Here is an 18,613-nt window from a genome sequence, read left to right as displayed (position 1 = left end):
AGTAACTCAACTTTCATTTATTCTTTGGCTTAAATAAATATATTAGCCATGATCTGATAACAAGTTGTTGCTGGTTTAGTCTGTACCAAAGTAGTTCAAGAGTTTGTATATTGTTCTGTGTGAAGCCTTGAGACAGTCATATATCAGGGAATAGTAAACTGCCTTGTTCATTGCCATGGATTTAAGGGTTCAGGCTTCTAACAGGAGTTCTCACAGTATATCACTGAAAAAACTCTCCAACTATTTCAACTGGAAGTCTTCAGAACTCCCCTGTCTGCTTGCTAGTGCTCTGGCAGTATTTCTCCCATTCATAATTGCTTTGGAATGCTTTCATTAAAATAAGTAATTATTGACTTCCAGAATCAGATTAGAAACTGCGAAGAACAAAAAGAAAATTCAGATTACTGTCTTACAAGCAAAGTGGAAGTGTCATTCTTATGTGAAAATACCTTTTGTGAAATTTCACCTGCTTTGTGATGTTGGCATCATATATAATTTAGAGATCCTGCTTCTGATTGCTAACCCATTTAATTTGCCATTTGCTATGTCTGGTGCACAAATGGTGCTCAGGAGACAACACACATCCATGAGCAGTCCTGCATTTTTTTGTGTGTTTCTTCACTGGTTTAACCTGCTGCTAAGATGCTTGCATTTGCCACACCAGAAGGTCTGCCCTGCAAAAAAGGGGCTTTGTTACGGGCTGCTCAAGGTCTCCAAGGGAGGGCAAGTGGAGGACCCTACAAGAAAGACTGAGAGGGAATTTTTACAGAGGCATGTACTGACAGGACAAGGGGGAATGGCTTCAAACTGAAAGAGAGTATGTTTAGGTTAGATATTAGGAAGAAATCCTTCACTGTGAGGGTGGGGGCGCTGGAACTGTTTGCCTTAGAGAAGTTGTGGATGCCCCATCTCTGGAAGTGTTAAAGGCCACATTGGATGGAGCATTGAGCAATCTGTTCTAGGGGAAGGTGTCCTGTCATGACAGGAGTGTTGGAACTACATGATCTTTGCTCTCCTTCCAGCCCAGGCCATTCTGCGATTCTATAAAATTGAGAGATGGTAGCATTTTTCATGGGAGTACATGTATCCTTCCCCCCTCTCTGAAGTTCCTAACTTTGGGGCTCTTAGAGCTGCCAGTCTGGGATCTACTGCTTATAAAATATTGCTACTAACAAGACCTTGTGATAGGTACTGGATGGGGTAAGTAGTAAGCCTGGAAGTGATGTAGGAAATTATTCTTGCAGCAGCAGATCTTGCTGCAGTGGAGTATCCCAGAGGCAATTTACAAAGACTTCTGGAAGATTTGTCTTTTAACGCAACCTTTTAAAATAATTGGGATAGTTTTACTAACATTGCTGCTTCAGCCCATTGATACTTTGCTGAACTACCCTGGGTGAAGGCAGAGCCTTTGCTTGGGCCAGCTACCTCCTTAGTCCATGCAGACTAAGTTGTGGCTACCCCTGGGTCAGACTGTGAAACCTGGTAGGTGATAAATGTGATACATTGTGTCTGTGAAGAATATGCTTTTTTCATGATCTTGCCTTGGAATGAGGAAGTTGTTTTTGAAGTCCTGATTTTGTTCTGTCCTGTGCCATTATAATTTGGTGGCAGTTTGTACATGCATTTAACTTGTCCTGCAAAGAAGTAGTACATACTTTAAGCACCAGAAGACTGGAACCTCAAATCTGTACCTTTCTCAGTAGATAGAGACTGTGGTTCTTCACATTTTTGCTGAAAGGAAAAGATAGAAAGAAGGAATTTTTTAAATAGTGACATGTCTGAAGTGTTGCTCAATGAGGTGATTTTTTCACCAGTATGATTTCTGCTGTTCACTACGTTTCTTTTATTGCTGTAATACACTGCCCAATTCTCTATTATACCTTACTGAATTACAAGGCAATGAAGCCAGCTCACTTTATTTAATAAACTTTTATAATGCACAGTAATGGCTAATATTCTGCAAGTCTTTCTGTCACTTAAAAAAAAAAGTGCTTAAGTCATGTGAAAGACTGCCCCATTTTAAATGAGTGTATGAAGAAGTGGACTGCTGTCACCTCTTCTGATATTTACTGTTTTGAAGAGAAGCAAGAAAAGTCCCAATGCATAGCCAATAGTGATGCAGTTTTGCCAGTGCTTTATCATGGAGGTACTGTTCTGTCAGGTACTCACTCTTGCAGAAGCTATAGAGTGATTATTTACTTATGAAACTAGATTATTTACTTATGAAACTCATGTTTCATGGGGATTTTTTTATTTACATCTTTGCCAGGGCATCTGTTGTGATGATGTGCCTCAAGTTACTCTTTTCCAAAGACTTCAGCCAGACTTTAATAAGGGAAATAGGAAGATCTGTAGCAGTCTCTTTTATTGGTCATACTTGGACTGCAGTCATGTAATTAAAAAAAGAAGCCTCTTAAAATTTTTCCGTGTGCAATCTGTGCTGAAATATGTATCAAACAGAGGAAGTTTGTTTTCAGAGCCTTCCTTGTTACTTATTACTTATTTAAAAGTCCATGAGGGGATGATCCCAGGAAATTAAGCTGTTGTCTCAGTGCTGTAATTGCCTGTGATACAATCTCATGCTGAAATGGTATCTCTCTTCTAGTTGAAATCTTCTGAGCTGTCGCACAGCATGGGAGGGTGGGGATGGGGTGGTGTTATAAAACACACAGATTGAAAATTCACCACTCTGTAAAAGGTGCTAGAGTTACAGTGAAGAGGGATATTCCTCTTACTGCTAATAAAATTGTCATGATTTCAAGGGCACCACTGCAGTTCCCTTCGCAAATGCTCAGAGCTGCAATTTGTGTCGGGCCTGATGGAGGGTGAACAGGTGGATAATGGGGGCTGTAACAGCAGGGTAACAGTGAGAAAGGAGAGCTGACACACAGCGATAATTGCATGTTAATTAAGGAGAAAAAGAGGGAGGCAGGTAGATGTGTGCTCTAAATGCTGCAACAGAGACTGATAGAGGGGAAAGGAAAGTATGGGGGAACTGATGGTCCCTTTGTCTCAGTGAATGCCCTGTGGTGGCTTAGAGAAGGAGGCTGCAGGGGGAGCACATGGGGCTGCCTTTCAGGGATGTTGCTCCCCTTATCCATCCGTCTCTGGTTAGGGCCTGTGGAGGTGAAGAGAGCCCCAGTCCAGCTGTCAGCCTCACAGCTGGCTCCTGTCAGTGATGAGAGGATTGGTGAGGCATCTGTCTGTACATGGGGGCTGTGTTGCAGGGCTGGAGGCTGCCCAGCCTGGCTCTTCACCGGTCCAGAGCAGGGCTCTTGTGGCCAGGTGTCAGCTCCCTGCCTGTAACCGCAGAAAGGGCATTTAACAAAATGAAATTGGTACTGCAGAAGTAACACTGCACATGCCGTACAGTATATCAATTAATTTCACATGCCCCAGAAACTCTGGAGATAGCATGCTTAATGTTATCTCCTACCTCACTTAATGGGATTTTATTAGAAAAATACATTGAAGTCGATAGAGGGTGAGGGAGAAATTGAACAGCGTTGTGAGCAGACTGTTGAAAATGATCAGGTTACCACAGCCTAATGAGTTAAGGCAATGGGAATGGACATAAGCTGCTACCTGGGTGGTTTTGACTGATGTACTGTCTAATTGCAGTGGGATAGAAATTAATGACTTGGCAGCTGCTATTCTGCATCCAACTAATATTAAAAATGTTGTTGAAACCCAGTGATTCTGGAGCATCTGCCACTTCACACGCTTTTCTTAGAGCCTGCTATTCTAAATATTATGATCCTAGTGTCTACCATAATGCCTGATACTTCTGTTTTAAGAGTGAGTAGTGGAGAAGGATACTTGGATACTCTACATGGAAATACAGACTTTCCACCGTTACTTTGGGCTCAGTCAGATTTTTAATAAGTTCAGCAAGTCCCTAAGGACACATGAGAAGCAGCTGTAGGCCAGCGCTGATAGGCTTTGCCATGCAGCTGGAAGCAGCATTAAGGCAGGGATTTGTACAGTCAATAAGCTCACTGTTATAGGTGGGGTAAGCCTGAGAACATGACAGAGGTGGGAACAACTTTCACCCTTTTGTTGCTTTTCTTGAAGGGAAGAAATCAGGGAAAATTGCTGGCCACGTTTACCCAAAGGATTGTTATGGTTTTGCAAGTGTGTATTTCTTGTCTGTCATTAGAGAAGAGTGTCAGTCTGTTCCCTACACATGTGCTAACAGCTCTGGGGGTGCTGTGTGCTTACAGACCTACATTGGTTCGATAGTGGCCTCGGTGAACCCCTACAAGAGCATCCCGGGGCTGTACGACCGCGCCGCCGTGGAGCGCTACAGCCGGCACCACATGGGAGAGATCCCGCCCCACATCTTCGCCGTGGCCAACGAGTGCTACCGCTGCCTCTGGAAGCGCCACGACAACCAGTGCATCCTCATCAGGTGAGTGCTGCTGCTGCTTCGTGCCCCTGATGGTGGGCTGTGGCATTCACGTTGTCTGAAAAATCCCTTTGCCCAGGATTTTTCTCCTGGGAAGCTGAGAAGGCTCTGAGAAAAAGGAAAACTAATTTTTATCTCATTTGCTTCTCCTGTGTTGTGCTCACGTGTGGAATGTGTTTGGAGATTGTTTATCCAACAGGTGGTTGTTTCATTGGTTTCTGCTGTGGGTTGTTTTCACTCTTTGGCCAGTTAGTGCCAAGCTGTGTCAGGACTCTGAAAAGAGTCATGAGTTTTCATTATTATCTTTTTAGCCTTCTGTAAGTATCCTTTCTGTATTCTTTAGTATAGTTTAGTTTAGTATTCTTTTATAAAATATAGTATAATAAAAAAATAAATTAGCCTTCTGAGGACATGGAGTCAGATTCATCATTCCTTCCAGTGTTGGGGCACCCTGTAAATACAATAGTGAGCCTTTCAAGGTGGTTTGGGAGCATAGCTATGGGCCACATGCGGAGAACTCCAAAAGAAAATAGACTTTTAAAACAGCATAGCTTCAAGAGAGTTCTGAACATGTTTTGTGTCATTCTGTGTACCTCTAACAAAATGTTAAATTTTTTTATGTGTCTTACAATTATATTTAGTGAAAAAACTCTGTTGAATTTTTTTGGGCATTTTTGGTCTTCACACCTTAAATGTTACCCTAAGTGTTTTCCCACCACTTTAAACATCTCTGTGCAGCTCAGTAGTTTCTCACCACTAGACTCTGATTCCTATATGGAGGAAAAGAAAAACTTAACCTACCATTTCTTGAGATATGCAGTAAATAAGAATAGCAAAAGAGAAACCCCTCCACATTTCAGCCACTTAATTCTGCCTGATTAATCTTCCTTGCCTAATCTTATTGTGCTTTAATTTAATGGTGATTTAATAGCTTCCCGTTTGAACCACTGTGTTGCTGGTATTCAGGCTCTGGCTGGGGCCGAGGGTGCGTTAGGGAGCAGTTGGCATTTCAATAGCTTTTCACTGCTTCCAGCTCCTCCTTCCTTCTGCCTCCAGAAGAGCTGGAAACGCAGCCAGCTCTTTTCCCATTCCCCAGCCTGCCAGCTCAGCTGTGTTGGCTCACACACAGGCAGGGAGACCAAAGTCTGGCCCAGCAGATAGGGAGGAGCAGGTCACTGCAGCATGGCCCCTGCCACCAGGCTCCGGACAGGGGTGATGCCCAGGGGGGTAGGAGACCTTATGATTCCCCTCCCTCTCATCTCTTGCCTTCCCAACAGTTTTGTGATTAGGCCTACTTGCTGTCACCTTCCTGCACCACAAGGTTAGATGTGCAGAGCTCTTCAGGCACGAGCTGACATGATTTTGGCTGTCTCCCAACCTCCCCAGGAGTCCCTGTGGTGGCTGTAGGACTGACTGCAGCACGGGACAGACAGTGGGACAGAGAGGGGGTGAGGCACAGTGAGAGCAGCACCTTTGGCAATAGGCAGTTTGTACTGACATTTCAGACCGTGGACCAGGTTGCAAGGCTTCATGGATAAGAGAGGGATTTGGTGTATGTAGTTCAGCACCCAGGCTGTTGTTAGAAATGTGGATTAGCTGCAACACAGCCGGGCCTGCCTTGCAACTTTCTGCAGGCTCTCAGGTCACAGTGCCCACCTGCCCTCGCCTCTAGGCAGGTTCTGCTTTGCAGTGGCACAAAGTGGGAGTGTGTTTTTTCAGCTTTCTTTAACTGTATTTCTCCTTCTTATTACCTGATACATAGTTCTGTGCATATAAAGATGAGCTCAGGTAAGAGTCCAAGCAAAAATAAAATTCACAGAGATCTTTGTCATGTGACAATAGCTAGCCTGGAGTCATCATTTTGTGTTTTATTGCCAGGCAGTTACTTGTGAACACCCTGGGTTCACACAAATTTAGGGATCAAAACAATTTCTGGTAGCCATTGGTGTTTTTGCCATTTTGTACTAGTGTCAGTATTTTACCTTTCATTCCAGTTCCTCACAAGCTGCCAAGAGGAAAGGGGGTTATGTCCTAAAATGGACATAAGCAGAAGTGTGTGATGTTCCAGGGGAGTCTTCAGCACTTTCTGCTCTGTAAACCATGTGCTTTGGTACAGATAAGCTATAATATGGAGAAGTTTTGCATTAGGAATCCCTTTTAAAATTGTATACTGTGGTCATGGATTGAAACAGTGATTTGTTTAAGTTCTGTGTTTCAGATAAGTGGCACAATACAACTTATAAGGGTATCTTGTTACTGCAGAAATTGAGGAAATGTGCAATTTAAATTTAAAAAATTGCATACCAAATCTGCTTTCCTGAAAGAGCATTAGCTGCTCTGTGAAGGATTCAGAATAGGATTTTTTAAAATTACTGAAGGTTTCCATGGCCTTTCTACAGCTTAGGAAAATCCCTGTTGTCACATATCTTGTTTAGGGCATTGGAAGTGCAGGTATAACACTGTGCTTGGCAAATTCAGCATCCTGGTCATTCCTGCATCTTTTACTGATTTAGAATTAGACATTGCAACAAATCACTGTACTGTCACTGTAACTTTCTTGGTTGGTACTGGCATTTGAAAGAGAACGTAGCCAAGTGGAGCTCTTTAGTGTTTTAACTCGGACGCATATTCTGGTCTTCCATTGTAATGAACAATTTAAGAGATGATGAAGAGGAAAATTCTGTTGCATCTCGAAAACACGGTGGTTAAAATGAGGGAATTATTCACATTTTGATAGGCGCTATGAGCTGCTCCTGACCTTGGGATCTCAGCATTCGGTAGCAAATTGTAACAGCCACACAAAGGAAGGCGCTTGGAGAGCTTTCTGATGATCCTCTGGACTTAAAGTGCCCCCTGCTGGCCCCCAGAATTAGCTCAGCTTTGGTTTGGAGCTGCTTTCTTCTGGCTTTGGGTTCAAAAACCAGTGAAAAAATATTAATATTGGGATATTTTTCTGGCTGGGGTAGGGTGAGAGCGTGAAATGCAGAACGTGATTAAGAAAAACTCAGAATATCATTTAAATATGAGACCATTTTTCCTGTATAACCATCCAGGTCAGAGGTGAAAAGGAAGGAAATACAGAAGAGATGATAAATATGATCACCCAGAGATGCTTATTTATTGGTGTATGTAAAAGGCATTAATTAATGATAATGCTGCATAAAAAGGACTTAGCAGCCTAAGATGTCCACAAAACAACACACTGAAGAAGCTGTACACGACTGGTGTATTAGAATATGTACATTGTTGTGAAATGGTGTTTTAACTGTCACAGGCTAAAAAACTAGCATTTTTTCTGTAGACAAAAACATCTGCATCAATGAATTCTCAGTTTCATGTTGGTCTGAACCATTATTGCAGGGTCCAGTTTCATTTAAAACGAGGGGGGCTGTAAAAGCCCGCCATGTTAAAAACATCTGATTTTTCAGCTGGATGGCTTAGGAACGTGAAGAAAGTCCATCTAATTTGAGCAATAGCCAAGTAGCTTGTCCTGGTGTAGGAAAGGGGCTGAGCTGCCCCATGATTAGCTGAAGTTCACAAGTTGAGACCAAGTTCAAACAACCCCACCTTTATTACAAGAATAGGAAAATATCTTTAGGTTTGGTTTGGTTGGGGTTTTTTTTTTCTGCTCTGTTTAGGGTGATCTAGTCTGTGCAGAAGCAAACAAACACTCCTCTATCAGATAAAATTGCAATTGATCCACATCAGAGCATTCCCAAAGAAGTGTAAAGGGAGCCACAACCATCACTCTGTATGACATTCAAGTCAGTGCCATGAGTGGGACATCACTGTCTGATACCAATTTTTTCTCTCTGTTATTATTACCTCGTGACCTGAAACTTTTTGTTATAGTTTTTCATCTTGAAAATCAGTATAAAACAAATCTTTTCTATGGGGCCCAGACCTGTGATGGGTGTGGTGTCCTTGTGAGGCTGATGCATCAAAGTTCAGATGTGCATTTGCTGAAGGGGCCTCTTTTGTCTGTGTGTATCTGTGTTGGGGTTTTAAAAGCAGCAGACTGTAAGGCCCCAAAAACCTCACTTGATGAGACTCCTAAAAGGATTTACAGTTGTTTGTGTACTCAGACACACGGGAGAAGTACTGAGAAGATGTTCTCAAGGGGGTCAAAGCAACAAAAAACTTCACTGGCAACTTTAGAAAATCAGAGAACTTTTGCAAAGGTTTAGAGCAGCATTCCGTCAACAAAACCCTTGTCAAAGCATTAACTTTGCCCTTCTAAGCTCATCCAGTTTTAAGTTACACAGAGCTCCAAGAAGAGGGAATTAGAGGCAGAAAGAGAGAAAGGCAGAAAAGATACAGAAAAGAGCAAGTATAGCTATCACTCCTGGTTCCAGCGGTGTTCAGCTGATAGAAATTCCAAGAGGAGGTAGGGTCAAGACATGTGTTGGCCTCCTGTCTCACTTCAAGTACCCTTTGGCCTTCCTGAGCCCTTCCCCACTGTGGGGCTTCTGGTCATTTGGCCCTCAGGAGCTGGGTTAGGGCTTCCAGGGGTGCTCATGGAGCAGTGCCTGTGGTGTGTCAGTGATTAGCAGGCACTACAGACTGTTCTGCTGTCCCTTACCCAGACAGAACAGGGAAATGATTTAGTGTTATGTCCTGCAGAAGGAGGAGTCTCTCTCAGTGACCCCTTTTTATGCTGTGGCAGTCGTGAGTCCAGGCTGCTGTGCCCTTAGCCCTGCATAGAACAAGTCATGGAGAAAGTCTAAAGATCTTCTAAGTGGGAGCCTTGTGGCCTGCTGTCAGACTGAATATGTTCACAGTCCTGAACTTAGTGATGTGGAACAAGCTGGGCACTTAAACTCATGGGCTGGAAAGGTTGCTGGAAAGGTTGCACTAAAATATTCACCCTTTTACTGACCTTGTAGGCAAAAGCTTTCTAAGCACTCTGAAAGACTGATCCCATGTAACTGTAGAAGTGAATAGAATGGAGTGGTTTCTACTAAATGAGCAGAGAACATTGTGTAAATCCATCCATCCATCTAAAGACTTCGTGGAACTGAAGGCGGTTCAGAGGAAAATTTTAAAAAGTAATAAAAATATAACATAGGAAATGGCTAATGGAGACAGGCACCTTGAATTTGGGGCACTAACCATCAGGTCATGCACAGCAGAAAGAGTGCCAGAATGAATTGTTGGTTTCTTCTTCCGGCATGAGAACTGAGAGGTATCAAATGAAACTAATGGAGGTGGATCTAAAAAACAAGACCATTTGCTTTTTAAGGGAGTATGGCTAGAAACTCATAGAAGATAAGTATATTGAGGGTTACAAGACATGTGAAAACCAGATTTAGATCAAGAGGCCTCTGAACAGCAAATAACTGGAAGCTGGAAGAACACAAGGGAAATAATCTATGTCTTCCATGGGCATCTCCAGTTGGCAACTGTCAAAATAGGACACTGGGCAGTCTGAGTCTCTCCTGTTCTGAGAAAAAAACAAGAGCATGTAATTGTGGATAATGCTAGCTGTACCAGAGAGAGGTGCAGGAGATAGTTTTCCATCAGCTTTGAATGAATGGCACTCGTAGAATGGTGTCACCAACATCTTTTCATAAAAATCCTTTCTTTAGGATTTTTCTCCCTTCTGAGAAGCTGTGGCCTTAGCAACAAAATGCAAACAATGGTTATCTGCTGCTGTGGAATGCAGCAGGTGGATCTGTGATTGGTCTCAGGTGGATGTTTGGATTTACTGACCACTCACAGCAGAGCTGGGTCTCACTCTCTGCTGAGACACAGACCTTTGTTATTCATTCCTTTTCTATTCTTAGCTTAGCTAGCCTTCTGAGAACTTTTCCTTCTATTTCTTTTAGTATAGTTATAATGTAATATATATAATAAAATAATAAATCAAGCCTTCTGAACATGAGGTCAACATTCTCGTCTCTCTCTTCATCCTGCAACCCTTGTGACCGCTGTGACAGAATGGCTCTCAGTTACAGTGGGGTAACTTTCAGCTTCCATAGAACTACAGATTCTGCAGATCAAGGGACAGTGGGTGAGGCAGAGGAAGGATGGTATCAATGGAAGAGGTGATGTCCTCAATGTCACCTTGTGCCTGCTTTTGAGCTATATGCATGGCTCAGAGGGAGAGAATTAGGCAGGAAGATGTGTGTATCACTTGATGATTTATTGCACTAGACAAGAATAATGCAAGGGTTTGTGAAGCTCTCTCACAACTACTAGTAAAAATGGTTTTTTTATGGTGAGCATTGAACGCAGGAATTAATGTTAAGTGTTTCTTCTTGGGCAGAAGAGATAAGTGAAAAGAGAAAGGGAAGGAATACTGAAAAGGCCAGACATCAGCAGCAAAATTACAGAAAAAACATCAATGGTAAAATTACATATAACACACTACAGAATTTGTTTGATGTGGTATAAATATAATGGATGAATCACACTTGCTGGAACATATTATATTTCCTGAATGTCTCTTCCCTAATTTTATTGTTGACATTCATTTGCAGGAAAATGTCATGCTGTATTTATGGGTGGTGCCTTTCTTCCTTGCATTTTACTAGAAAGCATCATTATACTTTGTTGTAACCTAAAATCAGTGGGGCCATTACTCAGCAATGGCACAACAAAAGACTGGGAAATTATCTAGTCTTGCTCCACATGCCCAGTTGTGCTCCATCAAAGCCAAAATTCCCACTTGCTATAATGGAAAAGGTGAAGTAAGACCAAAATGTACCCTCTTTCTTTGAGAGTAAACTTGGAATTAGTACAGCTTAATGAGGAGCTAGGCCACAGCTTAGGATACAATGCTGTTGCTGTAGATGAAGAATGAGCAAGCTAGACAAACTTTCCCTACAAGTTATATTTCTTAATAGCTCACAGTGTCTGTTTAGGCTACACAATTGAAGGGAAAGGGTATTGGGGAAGTGAGCCAAATCTAAACTTTCCCTTTTTAGAGTGTTGGTTTTGAAGAGAAACTGAATATATTGCCTTCTGTTTGTATCAGCAGGGTTGCTTATTAATAATTTGCTTTTAAAATGTTAATTTAGCATTATCAAATAGCATTGTTAGCCTGTGGGTGGTGATGAGAGGTTTTATATCTCTGATGGTAATGAGAGGTGGAAATTGGATATTTTGAACTCACTCAAATCTGGTTTGTTTCAACAGGTATGTAAAAAGTTTGTTTAAAGAGCAGGTAGCTCACCAAGAACTTCAGTATTAATTATATGAGTAGCCTTTATGTGTTGGAATGTGTATTGGTGTCTCTAACTTCCTCCTCCTCCCATCAGGGCTCCTTCATTAGCTAGATTGCTGCAATGCATACCAAACTTTCCCATACAATTCTTAGTTTGGTCTTTATCCCTTTACCATGTCTTTGTTGTGAGTTTATTTTAACATGATGGTGGGAAGTGTTGGATAATTGTTTGCATTCAGAGAGCTCTTTGTTGCCTCCTAGTTATGTGTACAAATGCAGTCAGTGCCTTGAAATGCTGTCTGGGCAGTTACAAAGCTTAAGGACAGCTTGTGTTTTTCCCTGGATGTCATATTCAGGAAGTTTAATGGGGTGTTCTGGCTTCATTTGACCATCACTTCTAATCACCCCAGTCTTCCTGGCCTCCAGTAATGCAGAGTTTGGGTGGCTAGCCAGAGGGCTTCTTCACTGGCCACTGGGACTGTGCAAACCATTTCCTCCTCTGCTTTCAGTGGCGAAAGCGGTGCTGGTAAGACGGAGAGCACTAAGCTGATTCTCAAGTTCTTGTCTGCAATGAGCCAACACTCACTGGAGCTGTCCTCCAGAGAGAAGACCTCCTGTGTGGAGCAAGCTATTCTTGAGAGCAGGTATGGGATCTTTCAATACACAGGTATTTTTTCAGAAGACATAAACCTTGACATTGAAATAAGATCTTGCAATGCAATCAAATATGTGTGTGTGTTTACTGAACAGTAAAATGTGTACAGGAGAAAGGGAAGTACTCCATTAAACAAAATTACCTGGCTGCTCTAGAGAATTGTGAGCGCAGTAGTATCTCTTAGTGAAGCAAAAATACGCAGAGTTGTGAATTGCATGAAGCTTTAATGGTGGCTTTCATTTGTGTTTGGGGCTGAATTCAGATAATCAGAGTAATGGGAATGGGTGATGGGAGGGAGATACCTTTGGTTCAGTTTGTGTAGCCTGAGGATATGGTAGAACAAGGTACAGCATGGTGAGGATAAAGTGCTCAAGTGGTAAAAGCATGCTGAGGAAAGGGAGGATAAGGAGAGCTGATAAGAGAGATGAGTAAATGCATCAGATAAATTGGACACAATCTATGCAAGCAGAAAAGAAATCTTGGTGTTGACGTGAAATTACATGGTTCTAAACTATTTAAAAACGAAGGCAATTTGAGATGCTATTACTTTTGTTTGTCTTGCTTCATCTCTGCTGTACATGCTGTATCTTGATGTAGTTATTTTTTCTAATTTCCCTAGGACAAGGACTCCTTGCATCTATCTAGCAATTTGCATGTGCTGAGATTTCTTATTTCTATCATTTGAGTACTGCAGTGAGAACTGTGTGCATCTTTTGAGCAATTACAAAAGAAGTAGGAAGTAGCAGTTACTACTCTGAAGCTGCAGACTACCTCAGTGTGATTTATCTTCCTGTTGCATGAATGCTTGTATCTTCTGCTAGAAAACTGAGATGCCCATTGCTAAATGGAGGGTAATGCAGGGATGTAGGCTGCTGCTGAGTGGAGCGTCAGAGGGGAGCTTGTCAGAGTGCTGTTCCTTTCACCAGCTCCATGTGAAGTTGTTGCATGCTGGTCACATGTTAACACTCCTGTCATTCTCTCTCTTCACAGTCCAATTATGGAAGCTTTTGGCAATGCAAAGACTGTTTACAACAACAACTCAAGTCGCTTTGGGAAGTTTATTCAGCTGAACATCTGTCAGAAAGGGAACATTCAGGGCGGAAGAATTATGGATTGTATCCTTGTTTGGTGATTTGACCCCCCTGTTTGTGGGAAGTGCCCATGTACCTCCTTGATGGAGGACTGAGGGAGACCTGGCTTGCCTTTGTCTGTGCTTTGACCTCATCCTGAAATATACACAGTTAAATTGAGCTGGTGTAGGTGGGAAGGGGAAGCAGCAACACCAAATTCACACATGCACTCATGCTTTTGTGGTGGTGTGGGGTGTTTGTACCCTAGGAGGAGCAGCACTTTGTATTGCTGCCCCTAGCGTGACATGGCTCATGTGCATTTCCCATGTAATGAGCTAAAACAGCCTGAGTCCTGGGGAATAACTTGAGCTGTCAGCCATTTCCCTCATTACTGTACCCAAAGATAAGCTGCTTACTTCTCTGGAAAAGTACTTGAAAGAGCAGAGCTGCTCAATTTCTGCAGTGTGAGTCTGGGTAGGTTAAATCCTCGGATTTGTCCTGCGTTTGCCAAAATCAGTCCGTGAGCCACCTCCGCGAGAGCAGCAGAGGTGTGGGGATGAGGAATATTCCAAGGAGATCCTACCTGCTGTTTTAAACATAAACTGTGTTTTCAGTGGGGAAAATTTAATTCTTGAGGTTTTTTCCAAGCTTTAGGGAAAAAACAAAAGCACATGTCATTTAAAATTCATAATCTGCCAAGTCCGGTTTTGATGGGATAGAAGAGAAGGTGTTGATACACTAATATTAGAACTGCTACAATATTATCATTGTTGCTACTTTATTTATCTTGTTGTAGATGTATTGTATGAAATAGGCTTAGCATGTTTTAAGAAAAGACCATGATAGTCTTCCTTTTGTCTCAAACAAAAGAAGGAAGATTATAAAAAGCCTCTGCATTAATTGATTTTTACTTTATTCCTTGACTGAAGCTTCTCTTGCTGGCTCCAGATTTATTGGAAAAAGTAAGTTGATGTTTGCTTTTGCTTATTTAATTGAGTTTGATTAAATTTTTGTCTGAAACTGTGGATAAAAAATTTGTCTTCAAAAATGATCACTTAAGTGGAAACTTTTTTTTACTTTGACAGAATCGTGTAGTAAGACAAAACCCCGGGGAAAGAAATTATCATATATTCTATGCTCTGCTGGCAGGGATAGAAGAGAGAGAGAAAGGTGAGTGGCAAAGCACAAGTCACACAACTGTAGTGGTTTTCTGCTAGCAGTCAGCAGTGGTGACAGCAGTGGAGAATTTAACTGCAGAAACCCACTAACCCAGGCTGAGAAATAGGTTATTTATTCAGCTGGGATTCAGTGAGTGTGAATTTGAGCTCAACTTGTTAAAGGAACTACTTAGCTGAAGAATGTCACTGAACTGATGGTAGTTTTCCTCCCAGCTTCTGCTGTGGCCTTGGGAAAATTACTTGGGGACAAACATGCCTCATTGTGTTCAAACTGAATATTTTTGCTGGTACTAAATAACTCCACAGCAACAAAGATAAATAATTCTGGTTGCTCTAATCCTTTCTCATAAAGAATAAATCCACTGAACAAAAGAAATGACATTTGTATACGTGCAAAATTGCCTAAAGCTGTTTCAGCATCTCCCTGTGGGCCTGCTGTCTTTGCATGCTAAAAAGTAGAGTTAACTCTATTATGCAGCTAAATAAAACAAACTCCAGCAAAATAACCCCCCATCTGATTTTAATATAAAACCTTGTCTGTGCATTGTCATAATTTCTGAGCAAATGAATTGTGAACTGTTTAAGTCTGACATAGTGACTTGTGGAGTACTTCTGTTTTGGTATTGCTTTTCACTCCCCCTGTTTTCTCTCATTAGATGCTTTTTACTTATCTGTACCTGAGAACTACCACTACCTGAACCAGTCTGGATGTACAGCGGATAAGACAATCAGTGACAAAGATTCTTTCAAGGAAGTCATTGTGAGTTGCTTCCCTAGTTCTTTTGCTTTAAAAGTGCTGGAAGTTCAGGTGTGTGGGGCCCATTGACTGAGCAGGGTACAAAGCCTTCCTGGGCTTTCCTCCATGTGCAGCTCTCTCATTGAGGCATTAATCTTACAGGGATTTATACTTTCTCAGAATGCTTCACTTTCATTTTGAGCATGCCTTTATCTTTCCTCCAGTATTTAGTTTCTACTTTGTTGTTTCAAAGGGTGCTGTAATTCAGCAAAATGCCTATGTTTGGAAATGAATATCTGTTGGGAAGTCAGTGTAAGACTTTAACATGCCTTTGCCTTTCCCTGCATTTTTTTATATTACAGATATATATGCATATGCATATATATATGTACATATATATACATGTTTATAGATATAGATATAGATATAGATATAGATATAGATATAGATATAGATATAGATATCTCACTGTTTTTCAATCCAAAAGCTTTGCCCAATTCATGTGGCATCTACTGGGTGGAGTCTACAGTACAGCAAATAGGGAGCAAAGCACCTGTGACTCTTGAAGTTGCAGCTGGAAAATGCAGTTGTATGGAGTAACTTACACAATAGAGTTATGAAAACATAAACACAGATTAAAAACCCGGGCCCTGATGGAATTTCTCTGAATGGCTTTATGTTCTCACCTCCACAGCAATTAGTCCATACTGACCACAGTAATTGGGTATTGTAACACTGAGGTGATGTTAGATTTTAAAAATCGGGTAAAACTTTTGGTTTTATGCCCTTCACCGAACTGTTTTTTGCTTAGTTATGTTAGTCTTTTTGCCAAACTGATGAACTAATGTCTAGTGGATGCAGCAGATTTTTTCAGTGTAAAAATCCTTCATTTTGTATGGCAGAAGGAAGTGCTGGAAACATTGGTAACTTACCTATATTGTAGTCACATGCTGAAGTTGATTGTCATGACATTTAATTGGTGCTAATCATGCCAGGCTAGGCAGACCGTGAAATCAGCTGGCCAGGTGATGTTTGCCTGCTGCCTGCAGCATGGGCAGGCTGGGAGCCCGGCTGCCAGGCTGTGTTCCCAGAGCAGGAGGTGGGCAGAAACCCCCCAGCTCACCCTCACCTGCCTTTTCCTGTTATAGTCATCTGCTTTGCCTGCTTTTATTGCAGTGTAAGTCTTGGAAGTGTTACTGAAGGGAAACTTTTTTACAGGAGACAGGAAGGAGCAGCACAGTGCGCAGGGAGATGAACTTGTAGTGATGCTTCTGTTTAGTTGTGAGGGGTCTTCTTTACAAAATAAACCTTCAGCCATTATCTGTGCCCTGTTTTGAGTTGTGGGATGAGTCTGAGGCTTTTCCATTTGTAATGAATGATTTATGAAAGACAAAATGTGTCATCTGTCAAACACCTGCAGTGACTATAACATGATGAGTCTGACTGTAGGGGCACAAAACGGTGATCTGGTCTGAGAGAGGCTCACACTGCACCCAAATTTGGAGAATTTGGTCATTTCAAGAGGCATACAGTTACCCCTTCTGTGTCAAAGGAAAGCTTGTGTTCTCTTGTTTCAGTGTTTCTTTTAATATTTTACTATTTGCTCTTGTCCTCATTTATGTAGTTGAGCCTTGATTGTTGCCATATTGTTTATTCATAAATTCAGCACTTTTTATATAGATACCTTTCTTCTTCAGTTTGACTGGAAGTTGTCAGACCACATCGGTAAGGTGCATGTTTGGGCACAAAAATGATCAAATCTTACATGTTGCTGTGTTTTCTACCCCATGCCTTGTTACCTACAAGGCCAGTAGGCAAATTTTGGTAAAAACATGCAGGAGGTAATCAATTAATAATTCAAATTTTAGTAATTGCATCTGATGCACAACTCAGCAGGTCGATCCAATATTTATATGATTTTAATGATGAATTTGAAAGCAAATTACAACATCATTACCACATCAAAATGAAATTTCTTAAAAGCAGAGTGATGCTTACATGTTCCAAGATGTCCCAGCGATGCCTTAGAGTGTATTCAGTTTGGGATGAAACCAAAGGAATGGACTCGAGCCAGCTCTCTTTTAGTCCTGACTTGCTTTCCTCAGGCCTCCCATTTTTGAGTCTGTGCATGTTATTGAAGAAGCTCACATGTCATTCCAGACTGCAATGGAAGTGATGGAGTTCAGCAGGGAGGAAGTACGAGAAGTTCTGAGGCTGTTGGCTGGCATTTTGCATCTGGGAAATGTTGAGTTTATCACTGCTGGAGGGGCACAAGTGTCCTTTAAAACAGGTAAGAAGGCTGTGCATCCCAATCTAAATGTTTCTTGGGGTTCTGAAAGCCTTATTTGTTGTTAGTATATCTGAACATAGCAAGGACAAGGAGTGAAAGGGTTTTACTGCTTTTTAACATCTGTAAATGTTAATTAAAATGTTACTTTGGGAGGATGGGATTTGACAGATAAGGCAATGTAGTCTGCTGCTGGATGCTAATTTGGGAAGACCTTGGGCACATACTTATTCCATTAACAGTAATGAAATTCTATTTGAATCTAATTCCTTCTTTGAAATATTCTCAAGCTGATAAAACAGAAGTGCTGAAATACATTCCCTAACCAGGATCTCCACTGAAAGTATCTTTTTTTAGAGCTTGCAGTATTTCAATTACATATCTGAAAGAATGTGTTGGTATGTCTAAAGATTGAGCTGGTGGGCATTTAAAATGTTTGCTTAAGCATGGCATTAGAGAGTAGAATTATGTACTGTTTTATGTACCACATTATAGCAAAACTGAAGATTAAAGTATGCATGGAAGAGAAATGTCACTGGTTAATCCTCATCATCCCAAGGAAAATGGAAACACATTAATGTGGACAAAGAGTCTATTAATGTTTGTGTCTGGAAAAATGTGTTAGTAGATTAAGTTCTTGATGTAGTATTAAGATGAAAATAAATATTTGTGACTTACTTGTGATGTACTTCTACTACTAATTTCCTTTAGTTGCACATATTTATGCTTTTTCATGAGCAGCAAAACAGTATCCTAGAATTTCTTGTTGTGTTTTCATCTTTAATCCCTGTCATTTTAGGAGCATCTTAAATGGTAGTGGTAGTTGTAGTAGTGGTAATAATAATAATAATAATAATAATAATAGTAAAAAACAAATGGGTTTCATAGCTTTATATATTTAAGGACATATTTATATTTGTCTTTCTCTTTTGCCAGCCCTGGGTCGATCTGCTGAGTTGCTGGGGTTGGACTCCACACAGCTAACAGAGGCATTGACTCAGAGGTCAATGATTCTCAGGGGAGAAGAAATCCTAACACCTCTTAGTATACAACAGGTAAAGGCATCTCAATTTTGACATGTTTTTAGGGTCTTTGAAAGGTGTTTTAGTCT

The 18,613-nt window shown here is 41.2% G+C and overlaps 1 protein-coding gene across 1 annotated transcript in view; it reads left to right on the top strand.

The window, feature by feature from the left end:
- MYO10 (myosin X) overlaps window positions 1-18,613 on the top strand; it is a 162,787-nt gene that overhangs the window by 85,054 nt on the left and 59,120 nt on the right. Inside the window, exons 4-11 of the mRNA XM_054284962.1 lie at window positions 4,224-4,411; window positions 12,086-12,220; window positions 13,222-13,346; window positions 14,250-14,263; window positions 14,387-14,471; window positions 15,136-15,239; window positions 17,376-17,505; window positions 18,439-18,557. Coding sequence (XP_054140937.1) covers window positions 4,224-4,411; window positions 12,086-12,220; window positions 13,222-13,346; window positions 14,250-14,263; window positions 14,387-14,471; window positions 15,136-15,239; window positions 17,376-17,505; window positions 18,439-18,557 — 900 coding nt within the window. The remainder of the gene's footprint in view (window positions 1-4,223; window positions 4,412-12,085; window positions 12,221-13,221; window positions 13,347-14,249; window positions 14,264-14,386; window positions 14,472-15,135; window positions 15,240-17,375; window positions 17,506-18,438; window positions 18,558-18,613) is intronic.

The sequence above is a fragment of the Melozone crissalis genome, unplaced genomic scaffold (assembly GCF_028551555.1).
Source record: "Melozone crissalis strain CALT ecotype California unplaced genomic scaffold, PUWL_Pcris_2 ptg000042l_1, whole genome shotgun sequence".
Classification (NCBI taxonomy): Eukaryota; Metazoa; Chordata; class Aves; order Passeriformes; family Passerellidae; genus Melozone; species Melozone crissalis.
This window is presented reverse-complemented; position numbering and strand designations above follow the sequence as displayed.